Source organism: Aureobasidium subglaciale (genome assembly GCF_000721755.1).
Source record: "Aureobasidium subglaciale EXF-2481 unplaced genomic scaffold scaffold_0, whole genome shotgun sequence".
NCBI classification, from domain to species: Eukaryota; Fungi; Ascomycota; class Dothideomycetes; order Dothideales; family Saccotheciaceae; genus Aureobasidium; species Aureobasidium subglaciale.
The window spans coordinates 1254517-1266697 of record NW_013566995.1 but is presented as its reverse complement, the minus strand read 5'-3'; the positions used below and the strand labels follow the sequence as shown (position 1 = coordinate 1266697).

Sequence of the window (12181 nt, the reverse complement as noted above, 5' to 3'; positions counted from 1 at the left end):
TACCATCACTTCGACTCGACGCGTCTGCGCCTGATTCACTCGAGAGCAGAGAGAGACTTGCACCGGCTGTTCCCGAATGCCTGGCAGCACCCCACAGGACAACGCACGAAGCCTTTTGTATTGATGCCCGCGAGCCTCGCCATCAGCGGCAACCATGCGCCGGACCTCACCCAAGACTCTCGACTCATGATACCCTCGTCCTCGGCGCCGCAGATAAAGGCGCCGGTCAGCAAGCAGAGCTGGGACTATGTCATGCGCAGCGGCTTGGCCGGCGGTATAGCTGGATGCGCCGTACGTCATAGCCTCACACTTCTCCCCCGCCGACAGACTCCAGACAGGACTGACACACGACACAGGCAAAGACAGTGGTAGGCCCGCTAGACCGCGTCAAGATCCTCTTCCAAGCATCGAGTCCCCAATATGCAAAATACACGGGTTCATGGTTTGGCTTCTTCCGAGCCATGCGTGACATCCAAGCGAACGAGGGCACGCGAGGCCTCTTCCGTGGCCACTCAGCAACCTTGCTCCGCATCTTCCCCTACGCCGGTATCAAATTTCTCGCCTACGAGCAGATCCGCGCCAAAATCATCCCCAACAAAGATAAAGAGACGCCCCTCCGCCGTCTACTCAGCGGCAGCTTGGCTGGTACCATCTCCGTCTGCTTCACCTACCCACTAGAAGTCATTCGCGTGCGATTGGCCTTTGAGACCAAAACACAACACAAAACTAGCCTGAGAGAAATCTGCAAGACCATCTACCACGAGCAGCCTCCGCCCGTACGCTCAGGTCCGCAGCAGGTCGACACTTCCTCGCTCACCCGCGCCGCAACCTCGTCCATCTCGGCAACTTCTGCTGCCCTCAACAAAGCGACGCCTGCCTCGGGCATGGTCAACTTCTTCAGAGGCTTCACACCCACACTCTGGGGTATGCTCCCATACGCCGGCTGCTCATTCCTTACCCACGACACAGCCGGCGACTTTATGCGAAAACCAAGCTTAGCAAAATACACTACACTCCCCCAATCCGACTCTTCCATCAGGCGCGACCCCAACAAGCCCGTGCCGCTCACATGGTGGGCTGAACTAGGCACTGGCGGCTTTGCTGGTTTCGTCTCGCAGACCGTGTCTTACCCGCTAGAGGTCGTGCGAAGACGCATGCAGGTTGGCGGTGTTGTTGGTGACGGCCATCGTCTAGGCATGATGGAGGTTGCCGGACGCATCTACCGCGACACTGGCTTCAAAGGCTTCTTCGTCGGCCTAGGCGTCGGCTACATCAAAATCATACCCATGGTCGCCACAAGTTTCTTTGCATACGAGAGAGCCAAGCTCGCACTTGGTATCTGATACGACTACTCGATCCATCTGTTTCTTTCAATGATTCCCGTCAAGCCACATTTGCTCCTAGGCTGACATGTATATACTGGCGTTTTCTGGGCATGGGCGGTGTTGCAGCATTGGGTTCCCGCTGCTTCTTTGGTTTCGCCTTTCCAAGGCACATGAGCATTTCCGCCGCTTCATAGATGATCAAGACCTAGATTTGACACATTAGGACGAGTCAAAACAAGTCTATTCGAAACACTTTATTCGCTCGTCACCTGTGTTTCGCCCTTATTGCGCAATTCGAGTGACGTGCGAACATACGTCTATCCTCTACCATGCACGCGTACATGCTGGACAATCGATTGTTGAACATGTGCTCTGCTAAACACTCGCTGCTACTGTCAGGTCGGTCACCACATCCACTAACCCCAACATACGCTCCACCCCACCACCAAGCCTCGAGGCCAAAACATGAAACAGACCGCCCCTCAACACCTCTTTCTTGACCCTATTCGCCATCTCACACCTCTACTTCCCACCCCTATTCTTCCAGAAAACACCCAGTATCCACAATCACATGCGTCGATAATGCAAAAGGTCCATGCTTCCTCAAATCAGCCTCCTGAAACGCATCCCAGAAAGCTTGGTTTTCAGCCTCCTAATCTGCCCTTTCTCATTAACCCCCTGTTGTATCCGTACGATACCCGAGCTTTTGACTGTTGGTCGCTTAGGGATGCTAGGTCTTGTAGAAGCATGTTTGTGAGTGGAATTGTCGAAGGCGGTTTTCTGAAACGAGTAGGTGTGACACTTGTCAGACATACCTCATACTGTTTTTTCTCCACTGATCGCAAACTTGTGGTGGGAGTTGAGCTGTCTCCGATCAGCTTCACGCTTGGCGAGGTCGAGTCTCTGAAGGCGAGTGGAGTTGCTTACGACGGTCTCTCAGAGTTGAGTTGGCGCAAGTGGTTTCTCTTGGGTGTACCTTGAGCTTCTGGCCGAATGCTCTTGTGTGGGAAAAGGAGCCTGTCGAACCACTACTATCGAAGTGTAGTCCAGGATCCTTGATAGGACTATGTGTTCTCACAGCTACTACTCGTTACTCATCCAATGGGGAGAGAAAAGCTGATATAGCAGGGTCGTCGATCTGCAGCTTTCTCGCGCTGCTTGACAACTATACCGGGTGCCGGCAACACGATGCGAGACGAGCAGCATTTCGATTGAATATCGGCGCTATACACAGGGACTCAGGGGACCGACTGGCTTGCATCCCACGTGGCAGCCCATAATTGACTCACATATTCTCCAACGCTGACTCACTGTACTATGGCATCCGTTTTCTTGATACTTTTTCCTTTGCCAAATGATCTTGCACCTCCATAGTCACCTTGCTGCATCTTCCAAAGATTTTGGTAATACTCGAGCGCCGCTTCAGCTACTAAACTCTACCATGGCGACCGGATTCTTGACCCTGCCTTTGGAGATACGGAACAAAATCTACGACTACGCTCTAGAAGAAGAGCACGATTACTTTGTAAAAGGTGTACAAGCGCTACTAAAGATAAGCCCGAGCCTCACGAGAGAAATATACTATTACCGCAAGATAGTCACCACTCTCCCAATTCTCAGAACCGACTATAGACAATCCCGTTCCCTGGCCACGAATCCTGAACAAACGGCGTATGGTACAGGATTCTGGTCTCCTCGCTTGGATGGGATATTGGACAAAGTAAAGAAGTTTGAAGAGGCTAAAGATAGGAAAGGCTTGGTCGTTAGATGTGGAGCTGTTTCTCGGCAAAGTGGTCGAGTTTATTCTACGTGTCGCTGCGGCGGCTTCCACTCGGAAATGGGGATGAGTGATGAGCAAATATTGAGGTATTTGGTTAAATGTGTTGCGGAGGGTTTCAAGGCCAAGGGTCTTGAGTCGGTGGTAGTGGTAGCTTGCTTGTTGGAATCAGAACCGGCTCAGGATGAACGTAGCTAGTAGCTTTGGTGCGTATCGAGATCGAGTCGCTACAATCGGAGGATGTTCCACAAAGAGCTGCGGTTCATGTACAAGTTTGACCTCTCTCTACTTGTACCGAACAGGAAAAGACGTCAGGACGAATATCATCAGCAAGACATCCATCTCAATACCATCCACACACACACACACAAGACGTCGCAGAGCTCGATCAACATATCTTTGATTTCGTAACTTCATCCTCATTTCAAACAGTACCGTCTCACAAAGTGTCTTGCTCCCTCTTTACTCGCATCAAATCTTACTCCTTCTTAGACTGAGCACCCTCCTTCTCCATGCCCTCACAGCCGGACAGCTTTCCAGCGACTTCCTCAACCTTGCCGTAGCCATCGGTGGCGGGATCGCGGTTTGCGGATGCGGCCTTCATGGCGTCGATGCCGCCTTGCTTGTCGGTCTCGGCACTTTGCTGCCATGCTGTGTTGCCGGTGACACTACCAATGACGCCCTGTGGTTTGTATTAGACTTTTTGACACTGTGGGAAAATCGAGTAAGGAGAGAGAGAGAGAGAGGGGTGCAAGGTACCTCTGCTGCGCCCTTTACGTATTGGGCATGGCCGCCAATGAGAGAGGGTTGCTGGGTCTTGTCCGACATGTTTCTGCGTGTAATGCGTATTTGTGATTGAGTGATTCGAAAAATGTGTCTTGTGTTCATTTGTTGATGTGAGAGAGATGGCAAAAGGCAGATGGTCGTGAATGGGATATATCGAATCAATAGCGAGCGTCATCGACGTCATCTTGCACGCTCGCGCCACTTCTGGGGGAAAGGCTATTATGCAGAGTTGTGCAACGACGCAGCACAACTCTGCATAATACTAGCCGTTGTCCTTTTCGCAATCTCGCATTCTTCTACTTTTAACTGCGCTAAATGTCTTGCCTGTCCCCTAAAGACGGATTTTAGAATGTTCAATCACCGGCCAGTGAGGCTGCTTATATAAAGTAGATGAGTGAAATATGAGGTAGGTCCGATCTCGAGCCCAGAAAAAGCTTTCCCATTGCCTTCGTTCTGGTGTCTAAGAAGGAGCATCAAAGAAAATCAACCAGCATGAAATACGACGGACTGGCAAGAAGAGCTATCCTCTTCGTCGCCTTTATCATTGCGACTACTGTCCTTTACGGCCTTACAACCAGACTTTTGTTCACAGCTCCTAATTATGACGACGTGAGCATTGATCCGGAAGGAGGAAGCTACTACGACTATGGATCGAGAGTCGCAGCTGCCGTTTGGAAAGGAGCTGGTCAATGGATGGGAACATCAGAGTCTACCACAAGCGGGTTGGTCGACACGGAGATGAGCAGGAAAGAAACAGTAGCGAATGTCCGTGGACAGAACGCCACGTCGACTCAGAGCGATGCACTGGACCCGATATCAACTTTTGGGCTCGTGGTCAGGCAAGAAAAGGTATCGAGAAGACAGCGACTACGGTTTCATCGTGGAGCCCCAGAGCTGGATCATCTCGGTCCCTGAGCGTGTCCCCGTCCGCCCCTACCTGATACCATCATGAACGTGCCTACTGCAGGCAGCCAACCATCACACGTCGAATGCGTCTGCCACGGGCTGCGCCAGTCGGTCTCATGGTGTTCTCGGATGAGTCCTTGACTGCCGAGATATCGGTTCTCATCGAGCTTACATAGATGCTTGGGTTCTCTGCCGTGAGACTTGGAACCAATGAGCGAGGGACACATCACGCCGGAATCGAACACTAGATTTGCTCAACACAATCGAACGTCCATCCTGGATTGACCGTTTGATGCGACCAAGAGCGAAAGCAAGGCGCCGTGCAAGTCCACAGCAGGACAGCGTTCAGCACGACGACCTCCGGCTTTAATCTCTTGTAGTGATGCCTCATGCCTGGACGGCACCTATTTAGTATTTACTCGTCACTCTTGGAAAATCTCGCCCACCAAGTACTAGTCTCGACGTCTCCTACTCTGTCCATAACCCGCGCGGCTCATAGATCTTCCTTGGCCCCTCGTATATGCCCCAGTCGTGTATTGAAACGCATGTCCTATATTCCTATAGTTCGCTGTCTGTACTGCCTCACTCGACAAGGGATCTTTAGATTGGGCAATTCATGTGACATTCAGTTCCGAGCGAACTCGAACTACCAAAGAACGGGAAATAACATCCCTAAGATATTTTTTCTAGCCATAAGATATCGCAATAGTGATGTCGATCAAGCTTAGACGCAGGCCTGCTCGAGAACTCCAATTGTGATTCCCAGCTTTTTAAGTATGCTAGAATCTATGAGCCTCGCCTGAATTTCCTTGTAGTGCCGCCGCACTTCACGCCAAATTCTCTGATACCAGGGAATAGTCTCCGCAGCAAGATATCTACGCTCGAGAAGTTTGGCTTGTCGCAGTCATCAGGAGTGACACTACCAAGGTATAGCTTCTCCAGGCCGGGAAAAAGAGGTGCTTGAAGGTTCGTCCAAGTAAGCGAATGGTGCTTCCATAGAAGCTCACACACCTCAAGTTTTGGGCAGCTACTTGCGAGGGCTTGCAAAGCATGGCCTGTGAGACCGGAGCTCTCGAAAGGGGGCCGAAGGTCTCGGAGGTATCGAAGTTTGGAGAACAGCGACCGAAAATGCTCGTCACTCAGCCAAGGAGTCTGGTATGATGCATTCCATGGATCGATGTAGGACTATGCACCCCGATCCGTGTGAAACTTCTGCAATTCTGACAGCTTCGCCAGACGCTCAAAATCTCGAAGCATAAACTCTCCCTCTTTGCTGAACTTGAGATCGAGTCGAACCAGATTCACCAGGCGACATATGCTTGAGCACAAGGTCTACCTCAGTCAGGGCACCCGAACAGCCATATTAACAGAGGGATGCTGTAAAAAGTCACCGTAAGGCTTAGGGTTCTCTAAAGCAGGGCGGTCTTCCGTCCCGAGGATCAATATTTTCTCCAATCGAGCGAACGCAGTTCCTATCCATTCGTACACACTGTCCATGGCTTCCTCTGCTACGCAACACAGCCGAAGACAGGAATCTCTGAAGCAATGCAGTAGACTGACCAGATGTGATGCCTTGCATGTAAGGGTAATCCAAGTTCAACTCTCCAAGTCGCTGCGTGCAACAGGTCGCTACCATGTCAAACCTTGACGTGTCGAGCTCGCAATCAACCTACCGTTGTATGTACAGACGCTGTAGGTAGGCGCGAAGCTGCATCACCGAGAGAGCACCGCCCGAGATGGTCACCACTCTGAGCAGAGGGAAGTCGAGGCCATCGAACAACTCCCATGAAGGATCGTCATCAACATCCCTGGCTCAGACCATACTGGCATGGAACTGTAGACGTTCATGGCCCATTCGTTGTACCAACCTTGACTGCTTGAATTTGCACCAAAACATGCCGATACAGCTATCGTAGCAGGCTTTGTTGACTTGAACATCAGCGAAGAGGGACCCGTCATCTCCAAGAGATGGTTGAACATGTTCTGTAAAAGTTCAGGTGGGAGGGTATCAAAACCATACGTGGCTTGACGTGCATGTTGAAGGACTAATTTCTGGATGTAGAAGCGCATCAGAGTTAAATCGTCCGCATGGAGTGGTCACAGAACTTTGAGGTTTGATGCAAGGCAGAAACAAGTCTGGGAAGTCGCGATTGGAGGGCGGAGAGCGACGCTTGGCGACCGTAGCCTACGTCGCTATTGCAACAGACAACCTTGTTGCGATTTTTTGGATGAAATCCCGCTTCTCCAAACGTGTATTTGATGATGCAAGCTGCGATGATGCACCGTGGGTTTTGTATAGGAGAGCATGTACTCGAGTAAGCTGGAAAAGCCAAGTGTTATGCTTGTATTCCAGCTTCGCTCGACACCATAGCGAAAGATATTGTGCACCTTCACAGTACAAGTGCATGCGCCACGGGTCTAACTCACAAAGACGATGCGGTCGGTCGCAATGAGGAGGAAACATTCCGTGTATCTCGCAAATCGCACTTTCTGCGTGCGATCATCGTCGATAGAGTACACAAGAGTGACAAGACCAGATCAACAAGCAGCCGTCTCGGTAAGGCTCTGTGAACGCACATCGTGTGAGTTGGACACAAGCGTCACACAGTCAGAGAAATCATCGCAATAGAAGGAGACATGGAGTGCCTGATCAGAAAGTCACTTTGGTATAGAGAAGAGAGATGATGTAAATGTTTAAAGGTTGGATTATGGATTAAAGTACTAGTAGTACATTGACCTTCCGTGGTATCTTGCAAATTGAAATTGGGACAATAGAGAGATACGAAATGATAAAGCTTCGTCGGCGCGTCATACACATTCTTCCTTATCACACAACTCTTTTACAGAGCGAGGACGGCGGCGGCCAAGAGACCAGCGGCACCGGCACCGATCTTGACGGCGGCACCAGAGAAGGCAGCAGGCTTGGAAGAAGTGGCAGCGGGAGCACCAGTCTTGGTGGAGTTGGCGGCACCACCGGCGGCCATGGTGTCGTTGGCCTTGGCGGGCTTCATGGTGGCAGGGTAGGCGGCGCAGGTGGCCATGGGGGCGAGAAGGCAGGTCTCGTCCTGGCAGATGCTCTGGAGCTGAGCACCCTGAGCAGGGATGACAACAGTGGGGGGAGCGCAGCGGACGTTGAAGATGGTGTTAAGGGCCTTGCCGACAACAGCAATGTCGTCCTGGGAGACGCCGAACGAAGAGGCGGCGAGGGCAACTTGCTGGATGAAGTAGCCGACCTCTGCAGCAGAGAGGTCCATGAATCTGTGGACAGCGGCTTGGGAGCCGAAGCCAGCGTAGCTGGGGAAGCCAGTGGCAGAGCAGCCAAGGAGAGCACCGAAGTACTGGTACAAGTGGGTCATCAGCTTGTACTGGTTGGATGAAGTGCCGGTGGAAGGCAGGTTCTTCATAAGAGGAGCGGCACCACCGTCGTCGAGGAAGTTGATGGCAACACCAGAGGCACCACCACGGTTGGAGGAGGCGAGACCACCGTTGAAGTAGGGGAGGAGGTTGACCTCGGTGCCCATGTAGTTACCCTTGGCAAGAATACCGGGGACGGCGTTCATGTTGGGTGTAGTGTAGTTACCAATGACAACAGTGTTGACAAGGAGAGTCAACAGGGTCAACTGGTTGGCACCAGTGTTCTCCTTGAGGAGAGCAGTGGTGTACTTGTCACAGATGGACATGTTCTGGGCAAGAGCAGGAGCAGCAACGGCAGCAAGGCCGGCAACGAAAGTGGAGGGACGCATAGTGAAAGTGATTTGTGTGTGTGTGGTCGACGAGTGGAAAGAACGTGGATGAGAGAGAAGAGCAAGGAATAAAGACGGATTGTCTCGAGCTTATGTGGTTTCGCATTCCTCGAGTTGTCTGTGGTCCGCCATGGGTCATTCCAAATCTGGAGCTTCCCCTTGGTCGGGGAAATAAGACACACCAACGTCAATGGCGCATGAATTAAAGAACAGGAATGACATGCGGGAGAGCGACCGACCTTCTGTTTTCATGAAACCACTGAAGCCGTTCGTTCCTTCAACTGTTGCTATATCGACACAGGGGTTCATTTGTTCTTACACTGTCCTTCCTTACATTACCCTCAGCACATATTCGCTGTTCTTCATGTTCTCTCTGTGGATTCCCATACCTCAAGTCATCGATGAGTGTCAATGTTGTGAGGCTGTGTTGAGATCGAGTCAGAGATAATCTCCATGACTTGACAGTGTCCCTGCGTGCACAACGTCGATCTGGGAGATCGTGAACGAATCAGGCACAGCGGCGCATGGTGCGGGAAATTTCTGCAAACGGTCATGAAGCCAAATACCAATGTTTTGAACATTCTGGCCAATCAAGGCCGAGCTATTACGACGGAAGATGCGCAAATGGCCGTGCTCCTGTGCGGAGAGCGCGGAGATTCAAGCCTTGGTTTTAAGCTTACCAGTAGCGCTCTGTAGCGCGGAGTCCAAAAGAGCTAGACCATGCAAGCGAGCATTCCACAGGAGAGAGCAGGTGGGAAACGGAAATTGTGAGTGGTTGAAGAATGCCGGATTGGTATTTTGCCTGCTTGTTCCCGCGCCCGTTGCGATGAACCGTCCCAAAACAACGCCAACGACTTGCGACCAACCGAAAACAAACAAGTCCCCTCGTACTGAGGCTGCGCCCAGAATGAACTAAGAAATGATCAGATGATGTTGGGACTCGTGGACAATCTATTTGGTTGTGAAGGCGCTCTTCTTCTTCAACCAGGTCTTCATGTCCAACATCTGAGGGTGGATCGAGCGCAGGTCGGAAATGTCGGCTTTGTAACCATCAGATGCGAACCAACCGATCATATGGCCCAGCTCAGTGACCATGTAAGTCAAAACAGAACCAAGGCCCCAGAAGGTGGTTCCTGCAGGAGAGCCGGTTGCGTCCTCGAAAGCCTTGGAAATTTGAGGGAAGGTGAGTTCATCGCCAGCCAGACCGCGGGCTTTGTGGTTCCATTCCTCAGGGTAGATAAAGGCCTGTGCTGCGAAGAAGCCAATGTCCGCGGTAGCGACCCATTGGAGAGGCTTGGTGTCGCCAAGGTGATTGTGAAGCGCAGTCAAGAAGACCTTGGTAGGGAACCCTGGTTGCAGGTTGTCCATGAAGGCGACGGGTCTCAAGATGGTCCAGCCCATGCCTTGTGCCTTATCGCGTAGGTGGATCTCGATCAGCTGTTTGGTCTGAAAATGAGGAATAGGAGTTGCATTGTCCCAGCTCTGCTCGTCACCACCACGCTCGACGCTGCTGTAGACAAAGTGCTTGACACCATTCTTGACACTCTCATCGATAAGGTCGGTACCTTGTTTGACTTCGCCCTCGAAGGTCACACCCTTGCCCATCGAGATCTGCACGGAATAGACGCCCCAGATTGGCTGCTGGGCGACTTTGCTGGCGGCTTGGAAGAGAGCGGGAACGTCGTCAAGGTTTCCCTGAACGAGCTTGATGTTTGATGCTCTGTCGGCGAGCTTTTTTGCGCTGCCACTGTTGGAGTCTCTGGTCACAGCCAAGATGGTGAAGTCGGAGGCGTTGGGAAGGTCAAGCAGAGCATCGATGACAGAGCCACCCTGCTTACCAGTAGCTCCTGTGATGAGAAGAACGCGAGACATATTGGTAGTCGATGGATAGTGTGTATAGTTAGGTAGCAAGAGATTCGAATGCAGAGAAGGAGGCAGAAACGGCGACTCCGGTGAAGGACATGGCTACAGTGCCCTTGTCACATGCTTGCTGCAAGCTCAAGGTCAAGTTCAACAAGGTCATCATCATCCCTCGATTGAACGGACTTGAGGCAGAGGGTTGGATGGTGGATGCAGATTCCGACGGGCGCGTGTTGATTTCCTCCGACGCCGAGAACCAAGCTTGACGACGATCATCGGGTCCCCAACTCGTTCCTTGCAAGCAGCGTGCGAGACGTGTGCTACAAGACAGTCGTAGTGCAAGATGCAGCGCTTCGGAGAATTAAGCGATGATCCTGGATTGGGTAAATAGTAGGTGTCACTTATCTGGCTGAAATCAAGTCGTACTGGTGCTCCCTGAACATGGTCGACCTCCCCTGACAGGATAGCCACTGCCATACTCGAGTACATATCTTCGAAGCGGCCTTTACAGAAAATCTCTGATTATTACGAGTACACGATGGCGGCCGATAAGCGATCAACACGACTCAAGACAGCCTACTCGCTGCTTGACGCTTATGGCTCCCTCTCACCGGATGCCATCCTCGATCACCTGGACGAGAAGTGCACACATCAAGCTCTGCCCGAGTCGCTGGGCATGCCGCCCCGCTCCAAAGAAGAATTCAGAGGCCATGCCCAAGGCATCACATCCATATTCACCACGTTTGCCATGGTCCCGCAAAACGTATACGAGGACGAAGACAACAACGCCGTAGTCATTCACGCAATCATGGACGGTCAGCTGAACAAGCCCGACATTGGTCAATGGAAGAATGAGTGCATAATGCTCTTACGCTTCACTCCGGACGGCTCCAAGATCATCCAAATCAGAGAGTTTGTCGACAGCGCAAAGGCCATGGAGATGCGCAACAAAGTCAAGCCCAAGAACTTCGACTCGCACGGGGGAAGCTTCCTCTCTACACTCGGCTGGGTTGCATCCACCACTGTTCCGGTTGCCTTGGCTGGCGCCGCCGTCCTCTTCTTCACGGGAAGAAAGGACCTGCTAAGGCTGAGATAGCCCTCTCATCTGTATGCCAATGCTTACCATACATGTAATGCCCGATTGTCACGATACTTGTTGCCTTGTCTACCGGCTGTGCCGTGTTGGTGAGACGACTTTCCAAGCGAGCATCACACATTCTCTTCGCATAACATATTGTTCCAGATCTACAGTCATGCTTGCATGCATGTCTCGTGGCCATGGATCAAGTCAAGTTATCGTCTTGTAGATTCTGAATGTCTCTCAGAGATACGTATATACAGCCAAGCAAGAACAAACATGGCGATCTCGCCCTGCACTTTCACACTGCATGAACCATCAATAGCCAACATCGTAATCCTTACCCAAGATTAATTCCTGTGCAGAACGACCACAGGGTCAGCTGTACACTCTGACGCACAAGTCCCATAAACAAATCACATCATTTGCATGACGTTCGACCTTATTGAAACACATTGCCCAACACCCAACCCAAATCCTTGCAGCGACTGCCTTGCATATACTTTTGATGCTAACTAACCCTGCATCGGCTCTCCGCCTTGAACTCCGAAATCTTGAGACGAGGTGGCGCGTCGATCTTGCCTGTTATTTTATATCTACCCCAGAAAAATATGTCGTCAAGACTTGCTCAACCAGCCGGGCGGACATGCGCCTTGTTGATTGACAGGGGCCGATCCCTACCTGATCTTCCAATCTCACCTCTTCC

The 12181-nt window shown here is 51.6% G+C and overlaps 7 protein-coding genes across 7 annotated transcripts; 4 read left to right on the top strand and 3 right to left on the bottom strand.

The window, feature by feature from the left end:
- Positions 1 to 186: 186 nt before the first annotated feature.
- Positions 187 to 1343, top strand: AUEXF2481DRAFT_60840 (uncharacterized protein; the record flags this gene model as incomplete). Its single annotated transcript, XM_013493622.1, has 2 exons — positions 187 to 291; positions 357 to 1343. The coding sequence occupies 2 exons, from the start codon at positions 187 to 189 to the stop codon at positions 1341 to 1343; spliced, it is 1092 nt and encodes a 363-aa protein (XP_013349076.1).
- Positions 1344 to 2766: 1423 nt separating this feature from the next.
- Positions 2767 to 3300, top strand: AUEXF2481DRAFT_24884 (uncharacterized protein; the record flags this gene model as incomplete). The annotated part of the gene is made up of 1 exon (XM_013493621.1): positions 2767 to 3300. One exon carries the CDS (start codon positions 2767 to 2769, stop codon positions 3298 to 3300), a length of 534 nt encoding a protein of 177 aa, XP_013349075.1.
- AUEXF2481DRAFT_34793 (uncharacterized protein) lies at positions 3182 to 3944 on the bottom strand. The gene is made up of 2 exons (XM_013493620.1): positions 3862 to 3944; positions 3182 to 3784 (listed from the first exon to the last, which is right to left on the bottom strand). The coding sequence occupies exons 1-2, from the start codon at positions 3928 to 3930 to the stop codon at positions 3581 to 3583; spliced, it is 273 nt and encodes a 90-aa protein (XP_013349074.1). The 5' UTR covers positions 3931 to 3944; the 3' UTR covers positions 3182 to 3580.
- Positions 3945 to 4205: 261 nt separating this feature from the next.
- On the top strand, positions 4206 to 4993 carry AUEXF2481DRAFT_143865 (uncharacterized protein). The gene is made up of 2 exons (XM_013493619.1): positions 4206 to 4294; positions 4368 to 4993. The coding sequence occupies exons 1-2, from the start codon at positions 4290 to 4292 to the stop codon at positions 4801 to 4803; spliced, it is 441 nt and encodes a 146-aa protein (XP_013349073.1). The 5' UTR covers positions 4206 to 4289; the 3' UTR covers positions 4804 to 4993.
- Positions 4994 to 7634: 2641 nt separating this feature from the next.
- Positions 7635 to 8537, bottom strand: AUEXF2481DRAFT_491 (uncharacterized protein; the record flags this gene model as incomplete). Its single annotated transcript, XM_013493537.1, has 1 exon — positions 7635 to 8537. The coding sequence occupies one exon, from the start codon at positions 8535 to 8537 to the stop codon at positions 7635 to 7637; it is 903 nt and encodes a 300-aa protein (XP_013348991.1).
- Positions 8538 to 9488: 951 nt separating this feature from the next.
- Positions 9489 to 10409, bottom strand: AUEXF2481DRAFT_490 (uncharacterized protein; the record flags this gene model as incomplete). The annotated part of the gene is made up of 1 exon (XM_013493535.1): positions 9489 to 10409. The coding sequence occupies one exon, from the start codon at positions 10407 to 10409 to the stop codon at positions 9489 to 9491; it is 921 nt and encodes a 306-aa protein (XP_013348989.1).
- A 275-nt stretch (positions 10410 to 10684) lies between these two features.
- AUEXF2481DRAFT_84616 (uncharacterized protein) lies at positions 10685 to 11819 on the top strand. Its single transcript, XM_013493618.1, has one exon. The coding sequence runs from the start codon at positions 10936 to 10938 to the stop codon at positions 11491 to 11493; it is 558 nt and encodes a 185-aa protein (XP_013349072.1). The 5' UTR covers positions 10685 to 10935; the 3' UTR covers positions 11494 to 11819.
- Positions 11820 to 12181: the final 362 nt, after the last annotated feature.

Coding starts and splice junctions, on each gene's coding strand:
- AUEXF2481DRAFT_34793 (XM_013493620.1), bottom strand. CDS start 3,930: ATGTCGGACAAGACCCAGCAACCCTCTCTCATTGGCGGCCATGCCCAA. Junction 3,785..3,861: donor ACGTAAAGGGCGCAGCAGAG/GTACCTTGCACC, acceptor TACAAACCACAG/GGCGTCATTGGTAGTGTCAC.
- AUEXF2481DRAFT_84616 (XM_013493618.1), top strand. CDS start 10,936: ATGGCGGCCGATAAGCGATCAACACGACTCAAGACAGCCTACTCGCTG.